Source organism: Haliaeetus albicilla, chromosome 9 (genome assembly GCF_947461875.1).
Source record: "Haliaeetus albicilla chromosome 9, bHalAlb1.1, whole genome shotgun sequence".
In the NCBI taxonomy this organism is placed as follows: Eukaryota; Metazoa; Chordata; class Aves; order Accipitriformes; family Accipitridae; genus Haliaeetus; species Haliaeetus albicilla.
In genome coordinates, this window is record NC_091491.1 from 29,882,645 (window position 1) to 29,897,548 (window position 14,904).

General features: G+C 44.0%; 2 protein-coding genes across 9 annotated transcripts in view; one reads left to right on the forward strand and one right to left on the reverse strand.

The window, feature by feature from the left end:
* Positions 1-3,014, reverse strand: part of OPA1 (OPA1 mitochondrial dynamin like GTPase) — a 59,960-nt gene extending 56,946 nt beyond the window's left edge. For all 4 annotated transcript variants that reach the window (XM_069792383.1, XM_069792381.1, XM_069792382.1 and 1 more), the window contains exon 1: positions 2,829-3,014. In XM_069792383.1, coding sequence (XP_069648484.1) covers positions 2,829-2,857 — 29 coding nt within the window. In that variant the 5' untranslated portion in view covers positions 2,858-3,014. The remainder of the gene's footprint in view (positions 1-2,828) is intronic.
* Positions 3,015-3,143: 129 nt separating this feature from the next.
* LOC104317133 (probable cation-transporting ATPase 13A4) overlaps positions 3,144-14,904 on the forward strand; it is a 50,389-nt gene continuing 38,628 nt past the window's right edge. For 3 of the 5 annotated variants that reach the window (XM_069792375.1, XM_069792378.1, XM_069792379.1), the window contains exons 1-2: positions 6,424-6,727; positions 14,513-14,686. In XM_069792375.1, the coding sequence (XP_069648476.1) occupies positions 6,665-6,727; positions 14,513-14,686 (237 nt within the window). In that variant the 5' untranslated portion in view covers positions 6,424-6,664. Of the gene's footprint in view, positions 3,486-6,423; positions 6,728-14,512; positions 14,687-14,904 lie in introns of those variants that run through there. The other 2 variants (XM_069792376.1, XM_069792377.1) reach the window with 1 other exon arrangement.

Genomic DNA, 14,904 nt, shown 5'->3' on the forward strand with positions numbered 1-14,904 from the left:
CAGAATGGTTAATATTAAATCATTACCTGATGCAAAATATGAGTGAAGTTACAGTTCTTGAAATTAATCCTTGTTTTTTCAGGGTTTTCAATATTATCAAGGGCATTTACTACTTACAAAGGGGACAAACACGAAAGAAGAAAGTGCTTCACACCAGAAGGCAAATTATTCATCCCGTAACCTTAAATCATTTAAAATTAACAGGTCTTAAAGAGAGTGAATCATATGAAATAGAAAATATTACAGCATTTTCTAATAACATGCTCTATAATCTATACAGTTCTTTGCTTTGAGATTTTCCATGTACTAGGGGTGACATTGTCTACAACAGGCATATTCTTAATGACCAAACAAGTGGAAGACTTTTTTATAAAGACACTTTGGACTTTTAGAAATTGAGCTTTTGGAAGATAAGTTAAGAATCAGAATTATGCGAGTTGAAACATTTTCCTCTCTTAAAAGACTAATTCTCCTGATGATCTATGCTTAGAAATTTCCTTTATTGTAACGGAAAGCTCAAAAAAAGGAAACTCCACTGACTTTTATAAAAGTCCTCATTCATAAAAGTCACTATGATTTTGAAGGGTATCATCTTGCTGCTATACTAAACTATCTAGAAGGCTGTGCCTTTGCAATAACAAACTTAGTATCTAGAAAGAGTATAATAAGCAGAAGCAGAATAATCCTGAAAGTAGTAACAAGTTTTTCCTCTTTGACATTGAATTACAAGAGGCTCAGAAATTAACCACAGATAGTATCAATACAAAAGTGGCTACATAACAATAAAAAACGAAAGTGCCTCCACACTATAAATGTTTTATCTCCTGCTTTTGAAGGCAGTTTTTTAAAACAGGGTGTGATAAGCCTGTACAAAGCAAGCTGATGACTGGGCCATTATTTCTTATTTTGCAGTCACTACCATTACACAGATATTTAATATTTTCAGGAGAGACAAAGTGGTAGTATATACTAAGGCAGCCACTTCTCATTATTAGTCTTCACCTAGGTTAAAGGCATTTTGTAGTATTATCTGTGATTGTTCTTTTAAAATACACTGTGTTTTACAGCTTTCGTGCTGTATGTTTAAACTGAAGGAAAAATCGAGTTCCACCACAAATTGTTGTGGCAAAAACTTGATCAACAATCGCCTTCCGAGTGCTATCAAGTATTTCAAACTCTACCTGCTTTAATTTTACATATAAAATCTTTAATTCATTAAAAAAACCACTACTCCATCATTGTTGAGAGGAGGGCCATGAAGATGATCAGAGGGCTGGAGCACCTCTGCTATGAAGACAGGCTGAGAGAGTTGGTGTTGCTCAGCCTGGAGAAGAGAAGGCTCCGGGGACAGCTAATAGCAGCCTCCAGTACCTAAAAGGGGCCTACAAGAAAGCTGGAGAGGAACTTCTTACAAGGGCATGTAGCGGTAGGACAAGGAGTCATGGCTTTAAACTGAAAGAGGGTAGATTTAGATTAGATGTAAGGAATAAGTTCTTCAGTGTGAGGGTGGTGAGGCACTGGAAGAGGTTGCCCAGAGAGGCTGTGGATGCCCCATCCCTGGAAGTGTTCAAGGCCAGGCTGGATGGGGCTTTGAGCAACCTGGTCTGGTGGAAGATGTCCTTGCCCATGGCAGGGGGTTGGAACCAGGTGATCTTTATGATCCCTTCCAACCCAAACCATTCTATGATTCTACCAAAACTTCCATTTTCTCCTTTTTTCTCTCCTTCCACTGCTAAAAACTCCTGATGAATACTGACAAAAAGAATCAATCACCTCAAGATCTTCACTAAAAAATGCAGTTAGACTGAAAAGGGAGCCAAAATAATGCCATTAAATGAAACATTTCAGGAGTTCCAAATTTAAAGCCTCTGGAAAGCTGTTTTTAACAACAATAACAAAAATTAGCCTTCTAGACATGAGTAGCCCCGCCATTAGAATTTGCCTGATTACAGGCCTGCAACCTGACTACTCTTGCATTGCACTGAGATTATAGATACCTTGTAAAACAAGAAAGAGTGGCCCATTACTGTTGATAGTCAAGCACTCCACCTGGAAGTCATACCTAACATTTTACACATATTGCTCCAGTTTAAGAGTTCAAAAAACCGCCACCTCAGCTGGAACAAGTTTTCTGTAAAGACACGTTATATACACTTTTAATAGCTATGACTGCAAAGCAGTCTTTCAAATGTAACCCAACAAAAAGCACTGTGGCGTTTTCTTTTTCATTCAGCACTAGACCACACTTATTTTGCTACTACTGCTCCCAAATCTGCCAAGTAACACTGTGACGTTACTGGCCATTCATTTTAACCGCTCCCATCTGGAATTGCGTAGAACGGTGAAAAACAAGAGAAACGTAGGGTAGCTGCTGGGGAGAGCTAACATCTGGACACCAAGGTGGCCCGAACTCCCTCGGAGTCCCCAGGAGACGCAGCTCCCTTCCACATCGCACCCCCACGTCCCAGGGGAGCTGAAGGAGGGGGAGTTTCCGCACCTGGGAGCAGCAGCCCCACCCCAGCAGGCCTCAGGCTCACCCCTGCGCCGTTCGCACGCCCGCTCCCCCACCCTGCACCCCGACCCGCCGTGCTGCTCCGGCCTCTCCCCCCGGGCAGCCCCGTTCCCACGGATGCCCAGGGCCTACTCAGCCGGGACGAGCGTTACCACCGACACCGCGCCCAGGGCAGAGGCCCCCAGGTCGGAAGAGGCGGGAGGGGGTCGCGGCTCTGGCGGCCGCTCGCTCCGCACAGCCGCCGCGTCCCAGCGGCCAGGCCCGCCGGCGGCCCGCCGCGCCCGCCCTGACCCCTGCCGCGGCCCACCCCGCTCACCAAGCCGCCGCCGCCCGCGTCCGCCACATCCTAGCGGCCGAGAGGGGCCCGGAGGAGCCGGACGCACCGCGGCCGCTGGCCGGGGCTCCCGCGCCTGACGCCCCGGGCTGCCGCGGGCAAGGGCAGGTGGAACTGCCGCGGCCCCGGACTGACAGGGCTGCCGCCGCTTCCGGGCACCGCGCTCCGTGGCGGTAGGCCCGGCTGAAAACCGCGCCTCCCCGCGCAAAGGTTCCGGACGCGGCGGCGGCGAGGGAGGGAGGGTTTTGAAGGGAGGACCGCTGGGGGTTTGCCCGGCCAGGAGAAGTGGAGAGGCGGGGGGGGACGGGGGGCTATGGCTCCTCCACAGCCGAGCCTTGTGTTTCCCCTCACACCCCAGCGACGGCAGGGCCAGGCCTTAGTGCCTAGCCCCTATGCCCTTGGGCCGGCCCAGGGCATCCCCGGCACCCCCCGGGCGGCCTGGGCTCGCCTCCGGGGCCTGGCCCGGCGGGTCAGGGCCGGAGAGCGTGGTGCGGCCCAGCCCCGGATGGAGGCCTGTGGTCGTACCAGGGTCTTCCGCGCCGCTTGAATACGATTCCCAGATCAGTTCCCAGCTGTTGTCGCGCTGAAGAAGTGCGTGAAATGGGTGGCAGCGCTGCCTTGAAAGGTGGAAAACACAAGGTGTGTCCAAATGGGCTTTTCTGAGTTGGGGGGAGTGAGGGGTGCCGACGGAACCACACGGAAGCAGGAGGCAGAGGAGGAACCAGGAGAGTTCAGCAGATCTGTCCATCTGCCCTCAGACAGGATTGTCTCTAGTTACCTCATTTCTGAGAGAAGCATGCCCCACCTGTCCGTAGAGACCACAGGCGTCAGAGTGTTCACCTGGCAATGCCAGTGCTTGCTAACATTAATAGGACGTCTTCCCTCGTTCCTGATTTGAATCTTTCTTGCAGCAAGTTAACTCTATCCACAGTGGACATGGAGAATATTCTTTTCTCCATTTACATGTTTGAAAACTGTTGTCATGACTCCTCTCAGTCTGCTTTTCTTTAAACAACCCTAAGTCCCTCTTCTGTGTTTTCTGACTCCTTAGTCATTCATTCTTCCCTGTGCTGTCCTGTGGACTGTGACCAGTTGGTTCACAGCTTCCTTTCTGTAATATGCCCAGAACTGGAGATCACGTGCTGAGCTAAACAGAAAAAGAGATTTGGGGTGTTTTATAGGCCAGGCTTCTGTTTATGCAGCAGGATTTTTCAGAGCAAAGTAAGTTGCACAAGGATGACATAATACATACATGCATTTTCAGGACTGAGATAAAACTTGCAGGGACAAGGTGAGGCACATGTTTCTGTCTCTTGCATGCTTGCTTTTAGATTTATCTTTATTTATAAATTTAAGGGACTATATTTTAAATCTTACCTTTGCTTTGTATTTTAACTTGACAAGACATTTTTGTGATTTATATCTGGGGTTTTAAGCAAATTTCAATTTAAAAATAAAATTATGATACTCCATAGGACATACAAGTAACTTTATAAACTAATATGTAATTCTTACTTTGAACAGTAGAGGGCAACATATAACTAGAGGTTCCAATTCAGGACGCTTTACAGGTGTTTTCTCCAGGAGAAAGTGAACCTGCTTAAGAAAATTAACAAATTCCACCATCTTCATTGGTTCAGGATTAACAGATTTTGCTGGAATATTGTGACAGGTTGCCGAACTGTGGAAATATTTTACACCTTTAATCTGGTTTTGATTTGTTTTCAGTTGTGAAGACATAAACCTCCCTAATAAGGGTGTTCTGTAGGAGCAGAAATTGTCAATAGCAGCTGGATTAAGCCTACAAGTACTGAATAGATTGGATGAGCCTTGATTCTTCCCTGGAGACCCAGGTTTGGTGGGATACTCTGCAATGCAGCTCATCTCTCTTCTCCGTGAAAGGGCAGCCAAGGACTCCTACTGCACCCTAGTCTTCTATAGACAGTAGAAAGAGCAAGGCTGACATCTGGGGAAGCAGCAAAAGCTGACCAGGCAGAAAAAGCATGTGTAGCACTCCTGTTTTCCACCCCTGGCACCTCCCAAAATAATGAGTCATTTCCCAGAATCATCAGCCTGCCTTGGAAAAGGTATCTTTGCAGTTGTTTCCTGTCTTCTATAGCTTCTAGATAGCAATGCTCTGTTTTCCTGTATAATTGGGTTTATCAGAAATTGACTTTATTGCATTCTTTCTTTTTAATTTTTAATTGAAAATTGTGATCATCATGTAATAACTGGAGTTCCTGTTGCTGGCTTTCAGAAGAAAAAAAAAAGAAAAGTTTAGACGCTCAAAGCTAGCCTCAGAGTGGCAGTTGGGGGAAGGAAGGGGTAACACTGAAGCTGGGGTATGGAGAGCACCTTGTTCACCCCTGATCTTGTCACAACAGATCACCCTTAACACAGCTTAGTACAGTTACAGCCTTTTCTGTCCAGCCTCTGGTCTGGGTTCCTTTTGAAAGTGTGCTAGGTGTCAAGACCAAACAACTTCGCTCCAATGCAAACTGCTTGTCACCAGCATTTTACAAACATATCTGTCCCTGTGCTGTGCATACATGCAAATCTGGTTTGCAGGTCTGTGCCTGGCTCACATTATTAGCAATGGGCAACTTTTATTGTATTACTTGATCTAGTTCCCTCATTTTCTCTTCTTTCTTCCCTCCATTTCTCCCATTTCAGTTTCTCTGAGCCTGCCTACTGCAGGGTAGGCAGTGGTCTTTCCTGATGCTTGAGGTGTCTGGGACTTGTAAAAGTCCATGCCACAAGGAAGTAAAATGCTAATGGAAAGGAACTAACTTGGCACCTCTTGATCTGTTTCAGTCACCCCAGAACTAATATTTTAGTTTCCTTAACGTATTTGCTGGAAGAACAGGTTTTGCCTTTCCTGACCTCATTCCTGAAATATTTGGTGTGTAACTTCTTAAAAAGTGGTAAAGGACAAGGAAATAGTAATGAGCATGAATCACAAGACTAATAAACAAATGCAGCCTGACTAGCAAAAAAAGGAGGTGATAAAACCCTCAGTGCTCTTTTTCTGCCAGCTTCCTTTTGGCTCTGATTTGGAGGTCAGAGACATTTGTATCCAGCTCACTGACATCAGTGGGGAACTCTAGTTTCCCCTAACAGTGAGTAAATAACCTCAGTGGTGTTTTCCAAAGCTATATGGTGAGGTCAGAAGAAATTCTGTGATGATAATCTTAACAATGAATAAAAATACTGGTTACAGATGGTACAAGGCTGGATCCTAACACACAGGCAGTGCATAAATCCACGGGCACAAACTGGGGCCTCTGTTTACAATGCCAGAGCTTGAATTTTTCTCCAAGGCATATGTGGGGAACACAGCTGGACACTTAGTTCAGGCTGGTTGCTAAGAGTGTTAACAACAGCAATGCTTATTTTCCTTCTCATTTGGACACACTCCTGGTCTCCAGTGATTCCATAATCTCTCGAAGAAAAATATTCCCCTCTTGCCCCCCCGTGAAAATTGCATGCCAACAGCACTTGCTTGCACCTATCAGTTATGCCCCACAGTCATATTGTGGCAAACAGCTGTTAAGATCTAACTTTTTCTTTCTTGCAGTGTCTTTGAATGAATTTTGCATGTACCCTTGCAGTCACAAAACTCCAACAACAGAATGAAAGGAGGAGGGATGAATGTTACCTGCTAACCCCACAGAGAGGGAGGAGCTCCATTCTTCAAACATCAGCAGAGTTATAAGGAAGGTGTGTACTTAGAACGCTTCCTCAATGTGGAAGTTCAAGCACACAACGCTGAAGACGTGTCCTGAGGGTGCTCTAGGAAGTCTCCAGAGGGTCATTTCATGGGGGAAAATCCTGCCAAGAACCATTATGCACAGCTTAACCAGGGAGAAGAGAATGAGATGGTAAGTCGTATCTCTGTCTAGGTCTTTCTCAACTTGAAGCAGCAGATGGCACATGTTCTGTAATAAAATGCTACAGTCTGTAATTTAGTTATGGGTGGTGGGGGTGTTCCCATAGCAGAAACACAGAGTTAGAAAGGGATATAATTTTTTTTAGCAGAAAGAAAATAAAGTTGTACATGTCCACTGGGTTTAATTGGTTATCCCCTCCAACAGGAGGATGGCTCAACAGATTATTGATATGGCATTATAAATCTAGGTGGAGGTGGTCTTATATGAGCTTGAGGGATGGGCCGGAGTGGTGTTCCTAACCATGTGACAGCTGAATCTCTAGGGTCAGCTCCAGTTAGATGAGGACTGGGAACCTTGGCTTTCTCTGGAACATAAAAACACATGTGTTATGTTAGCATAAATTATTAGGAAATGCAGTCTGTTGAATTGGCAACACTATTCCAGCCTGAGCGCCTGTATAAAGCTGGATTTCTAAATACAGAACTACCGTATTTCTTTCCAGAGTTTCCCAGGGAGGAATATGTTTACATGCATTCTGTAACATGTGGAAATAAGTCCTATGTTTACAAAAAATATCTGATCTACTGCATGGTGCTTCTCTTAAATAGTAGGCTCAGTGCACAACTGTAGTAAATTAAGTGCTTCTTAGCTGCTTTGGCATTATAGTGTGTTATGGATCAGCTATTTGTCACATATGCATTCTGTCCGTCTAACAGATTCTGCTGGAGATGTCAGACCCATGATGCAGCTGTACAGCAACCATTCTCATGCATGTCTGATAAATGCAGTGCTTCTCAAAAATTCCTGTGCTGCAGAGCCACTATAGCTCTGCTATGAGTGTGTGTAGGATTTCTGGGTGTACAACAGCCCCAGAAAGCTAGTGAAACACAGTCAATTACAACCTGACATGACTGTTCACTTCCAGAAATCCTGGAGAAATCTTTGAAATCTACTCAATGAGAACTCTGTTTTAGTGAAAAAGAGACCATGTCATGGAAAAACATGGACACTTGTTATCCCTAGATGCAAATGTAGATTTTCAGTCAGCTCTCTGCCATCCAGGGAAGGAGAGGTGTCATATTTTGCATAGTGCAAACCTTGGTAATCTGGGATGTGCTAGAGAATGCAGTACAGAGTCATCCAGCAGCATGAACTGAGCACTGCAGGAAGCACAAAGGCACTGGCTCTGAGGGTGGGGACTAATTAGCTCAGTGCAATGCAGAACCCAACTGGCTCTGCCGCTGAATCAGTAAACCTGCTCGCAGCACCCCGCTCCTGGCTCTAGCCCTGGTGCTGATGTGCCACTGCTCCCCAGCTCCAAACGGCTGGTGGTTTAGTGTCTGTGCTCCACCCTGCCCCTGTCCTTCTAGGACCATAAACACCCTGTCATTCTCTTCCCACTAGTGGCACTGTCACTAGCAACACCAGAATTGAGCCTGAGCTAATTAGGTTTAAAAGTGGACTGTCTGGTGCTGTGTAGAGCCACACTATTGTACCCTGTGTGTCCAATTCCAGCTGTGCGCTACTGGGACACCCAACTTGTGCTTGCATGGAGCCAGCTATCCCAGTTTCTTACCAGTACCATACTGAGCACATGTGCTGTGAGTCCAGTGCTTCAAGGATCTGCACTGTGAATATGAGGTTTTCCATGCACATGGTGTGTGTGCACAGTGTTGAGTCAATTTGCGCTGTAAATCCAAGGTGTCTGGCAGTTGCCATGCTCTCCCAGCCTGCAGTGAGCATGAGCAGTGCTCATTCACCTGGGATTCCCAAATGAAAATCACAGAAAAGATTGATAAAGCAGTTGAGTAGCAGGTGCAATTAAAACCATAACCAAATTGTGCTAGATTTGGCAGGTATGTATGTGTTTTTGTTACATATGTGTGAGAGAGAGAAAAAAGTTGGGAGTATGAGAGAGAGGAAGATATCTGTGAGGGTGTCTGAGGTGCTGTAAGAGGATGAGAAAAAAACTGACGTGTGTGTAGAAAGAGAGAACAGCTAGTGTGTGTATTTGTGTGAAAGAAAAAGTAATATGTAGGTGAGAGAAGTTGTGAAGAAAGAGACAAGGCTATGTTTAAGAGGAGAGAAGCAGAGTACATGGGGTAAAAGACAATTATGTGCAGACATTCTTTCTTTGTCAAAATCATGTATTTTAAATTATTGGCAGCTACAGCAAGTGGCACTGGCACATAATGTGTGACTCAGTGACCTTGCAACATTTTTTTTAAATTCTAAGCCATGAAAAATATTTTTGACATTATTGTTAACAGTCAGTTTAATCCACCTGAACCAAATTATTAACATGCAGTTCTTGACTCCTCAAACAAGATCATATCACTTGGTGTAATAATGTAACAGCTGACATTGTGCAGGTGCCAGTTCTTCCAGAGTGAAATACTTCAAGTAATTTTGAAAGCATGCAAGTAGTTCATTTGGACTCTGGACATGCAATGCTTTCCTGTGTTGAACTAGCTGTCCATTTTGCTGAGGAAAGTTGGGCAGCTTTAATGAGAAGAAATACTTCTAAGTTTTCTTCAGTGTTTCCGTTTCTTGGTACAGCTGAGATGCTAGATAGTCCTGTATTTAAGAATAATCACGCTGACTTAGGAAATCTACCCTGTATATCCTTGTGTACATCTTTGGGATTACTTTACGTGGCTGGAGCACATTTGCTTGAATGAGAGTTCACTCTCCTGGTAGCCAGCTAAAACTTAGCAATGTATATTCAGAGCATGAGATAATCTCTCTCTCTCTTCATAACCATTTGTAGTACTGGAAAGATCTCAGTAGCGTGGAGCACTCTGGACGCAGCAGCTTGCCTCAAAGAGGGGTAATAGGTATGGTAATAGGAAGGCATTTATTTTAGAAATTAGCTTGCTTTTTTTCCCCCTTCCCTTCAAAAAGATCTGCTTGAAGGTGTTTTTGAGAAGTAATTGTTGTGGAACAGAAAGAGGGAGGAAAACCACAGCTTTATGACCTCTGCCAATTTGATGCTCCTCTCCATATAGCTTGGGACTAATCATTCACTTTGCACAAACCCTAAAGTGCAAAGCATAAGTCTTGCAGTGCAAAAGATTGTGATAGACTTCGACAGGCTGCTGTTTCAGGAAGGATTTGCCAGAAGCCTGTCTTAAGCGTGTGTTCCCCAGTTGCTTATATCTGAAGGAATGGGACAACTACAGTCAGTCAACTGGTGAACCCCAGTTTGCTGCTGCATATTGGCAGCTGTATGTCTCCTTTGGGATGCCAAAATTCTGAAGGGAAGCTGATCCAGGAATTTTATATACTTTGAGTTTGAAAAATTTAACTCTTAAAATTAAGATAGAATCTGAAAGGCACAACCTTGTTCTTAATGGAATGATAGTTGCTGCTGGCTTCAGAAGGATCAGAAACAAACCTCTGATGAAACAGGTTCTGGTTGGTAAGAATGAGATTCAGTTATTAAATTCCTTGTGAATCTTAACCAGTCTTTCAAGTCTAATCCTATTATCTGTTGTTATAGCAACAGGTTGTTCAAATAGGGTACTTGGTGATTGGGTTGCCAGAAATATGATAGTTCACAGTCACCGTTTAGACTCCTTGCTGGTAGCTACAGGCCTTGTTTTCACCAAAGAAAAGGGTGAACTGAAGGGTGTTTTCACCAAAGAAAAGGGTGAACTTGTTTGACTTTTGCATTTAAATTCTGCTGTGCAGATGACCTGGCAGTTACAGGCAACTTTTCTTTTAAACATAAGTAACAAAGACTTGCTGGACACTAGAGCGATAAGCCTTTGAGTGCTGGCTTTGTATGATTGTAAAAGCAGCTAAGAACCTTTCTTGGAATAAGCACATTTTCTGCCAGCTGAGCAGGTCTGGCAGCTTTTTCTGTCCAATAATCCATGGCCCCTCCCTAGACCCTTCACTGACAAGTTAAACCATTTTATTTTAGTCACTCTTCTGACTGTTGGGAGTCTCAAGAGAAAGGGAATCTTAACAGATGAGGAAACAAAGTTTTACGATACAGTACAATTTATTAAAAATTATTATACAGAGATGAGATGAGCCCTGCATACCAGCCTCTTTTGTAGACAGTGCTACGTCCTGTGAGATAACGAGAAGCCCTTTGGAGTCTTACAGATAGCTAATCTTAGCTTTGTTTTCCACCATCTCTTAGTCTGGTGCCCTCAAGACCCCAGGTTATTTGGCTGTGTAATGTTATATATGCCAAATGCACACACTGAGCCCTAAAAATCTGCTCACACAGTAGAAAAGTTGTCAAGGTGCAAATCTGTATTCATCAGACCTATCTTCAAAAGAGGCATGTCTGCATCAGCACAGCCTTTTTGTGTAATGAAATACAACCCAGCAAAAGTTATTCTCTTTTCCTTAACGACATAAAACCAACCTGACAGACATGTTCTTACTGGTGACATCATCACCAGGATTTCTGCCAGCCCTGGAAATATTGTTTGCCATAGTGGACTTGCATTTGCTTGGAGATCTTTGTAGTATAGGCCTAGTGACTCCTGAATAAGCTTGAAGAATTTCCAAACCGTAATTACTGTAAGGCATCCACGTGGCTAGATAAACCTGCTGAGGAATCTGCATCATGTGTGTGCCTGTTCCCCCCCTTCTTCATGCACATTGTAGATACCTCTGTTGCAGGTCTAATATTCACCTTTTTTTGAGAAGATAATGGTTTTGAGAATTCTAAAGAATTCCACTGTTGACTTGTTTGACAAGTGAGAAGTATTTGTACTAACACTGTTTCTGTTTCAACAGGGAGTTATTTATGTACTAAATTTTTTTTTATGAATGCAGCATTCATTTCTGTAGTCCTTCCAGCTGAAGGCAAAGGATCAGGAAAAACACCTCAACCTAACAGATCATTTTATTCTGAAGTATTGAAAGGTTCTGGCCCAGGGAATTTTGGCACAGGTTAGGTTTGGAGCTCAGTCTATTTCCCTGCTTAGCTTTACTTCTGAATGATGTGGCCCAGGTAACCTGCTCCAGACATTTTCCAACCGTGGGAAATGCTCTATCTTTGGCTTTAGATTCCTGCATGGACATCCAGATACAAAACAGCAGTTAACGTCTGATGTTTATTCTTTCCCAGCTTACTCCTTGTAGAGCTCCTGAACACCTATATTCAGAAGTGTCACATTCGTCAAGACACAAACCAATGAACCTGAAACAACACTTGTGTTCATAGGGCAGAATGTGCCCTGGGTCAGAACAGCTATCTATCTCAGGAAAGTCCCTTGTGAGAAGCAGCAAGATCCAGCAGACAGCATAGTGGATGTCTTAAGAGCATGGCCTTTTTTTCCCAGCTGAGCTGTTTTCCTTGTTTTCTTCTCTCCTAGTTTTCAAGATGAAGAATACTGATGCATCCTTGGTTTTGGGAAGTGTCTTGAGATCTAAGGAATCAAACCGGTTTTTGAGGGGAAACTATTCTGGAAAACAAAGGCATGGAAACATATGCAGGCATAGGGGGACTCAGATACATATTTTGATATATAGGTGCATGGTTTCCTAGGCAGAGGAAGACAGAGTCTGCCCTAGCTCTATGGTTATGTTGTCATATCAGGCTTGGAGAATCATTCAGCATTTCAGAAGAGAAGAACACTGCCAACAGAAGATGATCCCAAATGGCTGCCAATCACATGCTGAATGCCCACCCTCTCCCTTAATTGCATTAACTACAGCCTTATTGACTTCTCAGACTTTGGGTGTAAGGCACAAAAGCTGGAAATTAAAGAAGTGATTCACTGGCAGAACCAAGATGCACATGGCAGCAATCTCATTCTTCCCCACCCTGATATTCATGCCCATCCCAATTTGAAAATACTATTCCAGTTATTCCAGGTCCAGCCATTTAGTGGAGGAAGTCCGAAGGCATGTTCTTTTAACAGTTCTTCCCTTAGGCATCTCTGTCTCCTTGGGAGTTCCTTTGCTTTGCTGACAAGCTGTAAAGTCTGGATCCAAGCATCTGGATCTTGCTAGTAAGCCATTGCTGTGAACGGTAAGTTCACATAGTTCTATGTACTATTCTGTATGCTGGTGCTGACACTAATTTTGTAACCTTTTTGTTAAGGGTACAACTAGACAGAGGTGAATGCAGAGCCTTTTACCTGTTTATAGGATCATGTGAATATTAATAGCACATGACTGCCACACCAACTACCTTCTAGCAACCTTACCTGCTGCTGTCCTCCATGAGCTTCCTTCTATCTTCTGCAGAGTTGCCTTATTCTCTTGGGCTGCTCAGAGATTATAGAAACCTTTGAAAATGCTGAGCGTGTGCATTGCACAGTGGTATAACAAGGTCCTGTGCAATGCAGGCCACTTCCCTGTGTAGTTTACCATACTTCTTCCCCACGGTTGCCCCTTTCTTTCCTTTAGAAACCCCATGGAGATTAACTAGGAAGATAGAGTCTGTCTTTTGGAGAATGACATAGAGCAGGTAGGCCGAGGCAGTGTAGAACCACTGGGTAGGGCCTGCGTTTCGTGTAACAAGCAAAGACACCAGCACAGAACCAGGAATTATGCATTACTCATCCTTCCAATTACATTGCCTTTTCTTCTCACCTTATGAATGGATCTTGCAATATCTGTGGCTGCAGATATCTGATCTTCAGAAGCAGATTGCACAATTGCTGCAGATATACTAGGAAGAAGGAGATTGAGGAATCTCAACCCTTATGTTAGCAAATTCTCCTGGTCGCCCCATGTAATTGCAGCCATGCAATCTCCCATCTTAGATCAGGGCTGGGTCTCCTTTATAAATTCACTGTATACATTTCATTTCACCTTTACCAAGTCCGTGCTAGCACTACTGAGAGGGAATTTGGCCATGGTACCAAAACCTGGCAGCTCTTAAACTGTAATGCTGACAGTCATCCCTTTGAAGTTTTGGGCAAGTCACTTTGCCTCACTGTAACTATTTCCCTGCCTTTAAAAATGGAATAATAATACCTACTCATAGAGCTACAGTGAGTAGCTTCCTTAGGCCCTCTGAACATGTAAAGCATTCTGCAAGTGTTCATTAATTGTACTTACTAACAGTTGTTATTATTATTTGGGGATGTTAGGACAATGGCACATTGGCAAGGTCCAAAATCACCATACTGGAGCTATGATGGAAGACGGTAACAGCCCTACAAAAGCTGTGTCTGTGCCGAGTTGGGCAAAGCAGCTCCAGCTGGTGCAGCCACACAGTGTCATTCAGCACCATGCAGAGACACTAGCTGAGTCTCTGAGGTGTAGGTGCATTAATGCAGACTCACTGCTATGGCAGGACAGCAGTAGTGCTTCTGATTCTGCAGCAGGCACTGTCTCAGCTGCTGCAGTGGGTCTCCACCACTCTCCATCCCCTAGTGCAGATGTACTCAAGTTCTTCAGCTCTTGTCACCCAGGGACCTTAAAAAAGCTGACCAGGCAAATCTGTGTTCCTGACTTGGGGCCTAAAGGTTAGGGTCTGTATATTCTGATATCATTCCAACTCATGCACACACATAAGAGTGTCTCATGCTGAGTTTCACAACTACATAAAACTATTTTAGAGGTTTGGTCAGACTACAGCAATCCAGATTTTGTGAGAGTGAATGAAAACTTCTCTGGAACATGCAAAATTTTTTTCTAGTCACGTTTAGGACGCATAAAGAAGCCAAATACAAATTTTATGGCTTGTTTTTCCACAGTACCTATGGGAGAACAGTGGATGATGGGAAAGTGTAATATTCCAAGGTGTTTCTTTAAGAGAACAGTAATGATTTTTTCCTTGTCTTTGCTGTGCAGGAGATTTTTGGCTACAAAACTCAAGGCTGCCGAAAGGCCTTGTGCATTGCTGGATACATCTTGTCCTGTGGGGCTCTGCTGCTGCTCTTCTACTGGAAGCCAGAGTGGGATGTGTGGGCAAACTGCACCCGCTGCAGCTTGGAAGAAGCGGACATTGTTCTGCTCAGAACAACAGTACGTGCCTACTTTAATCTTTAAATCAGTCCCTAGTATGTAGTTAATTGGAAGATGAGTTAATTGGAAGGAATCCAGTTAACTGAAATCTCTTACATTGCTGATTTCCTGCAATAATATCTTATGTCTACCATCATTGATCTAAAGAACTCTCAAGTATTCCACAAATTATATGTAAGGTGATGATTGGAATGGAGGGTAACAGCTGATCAGACAAC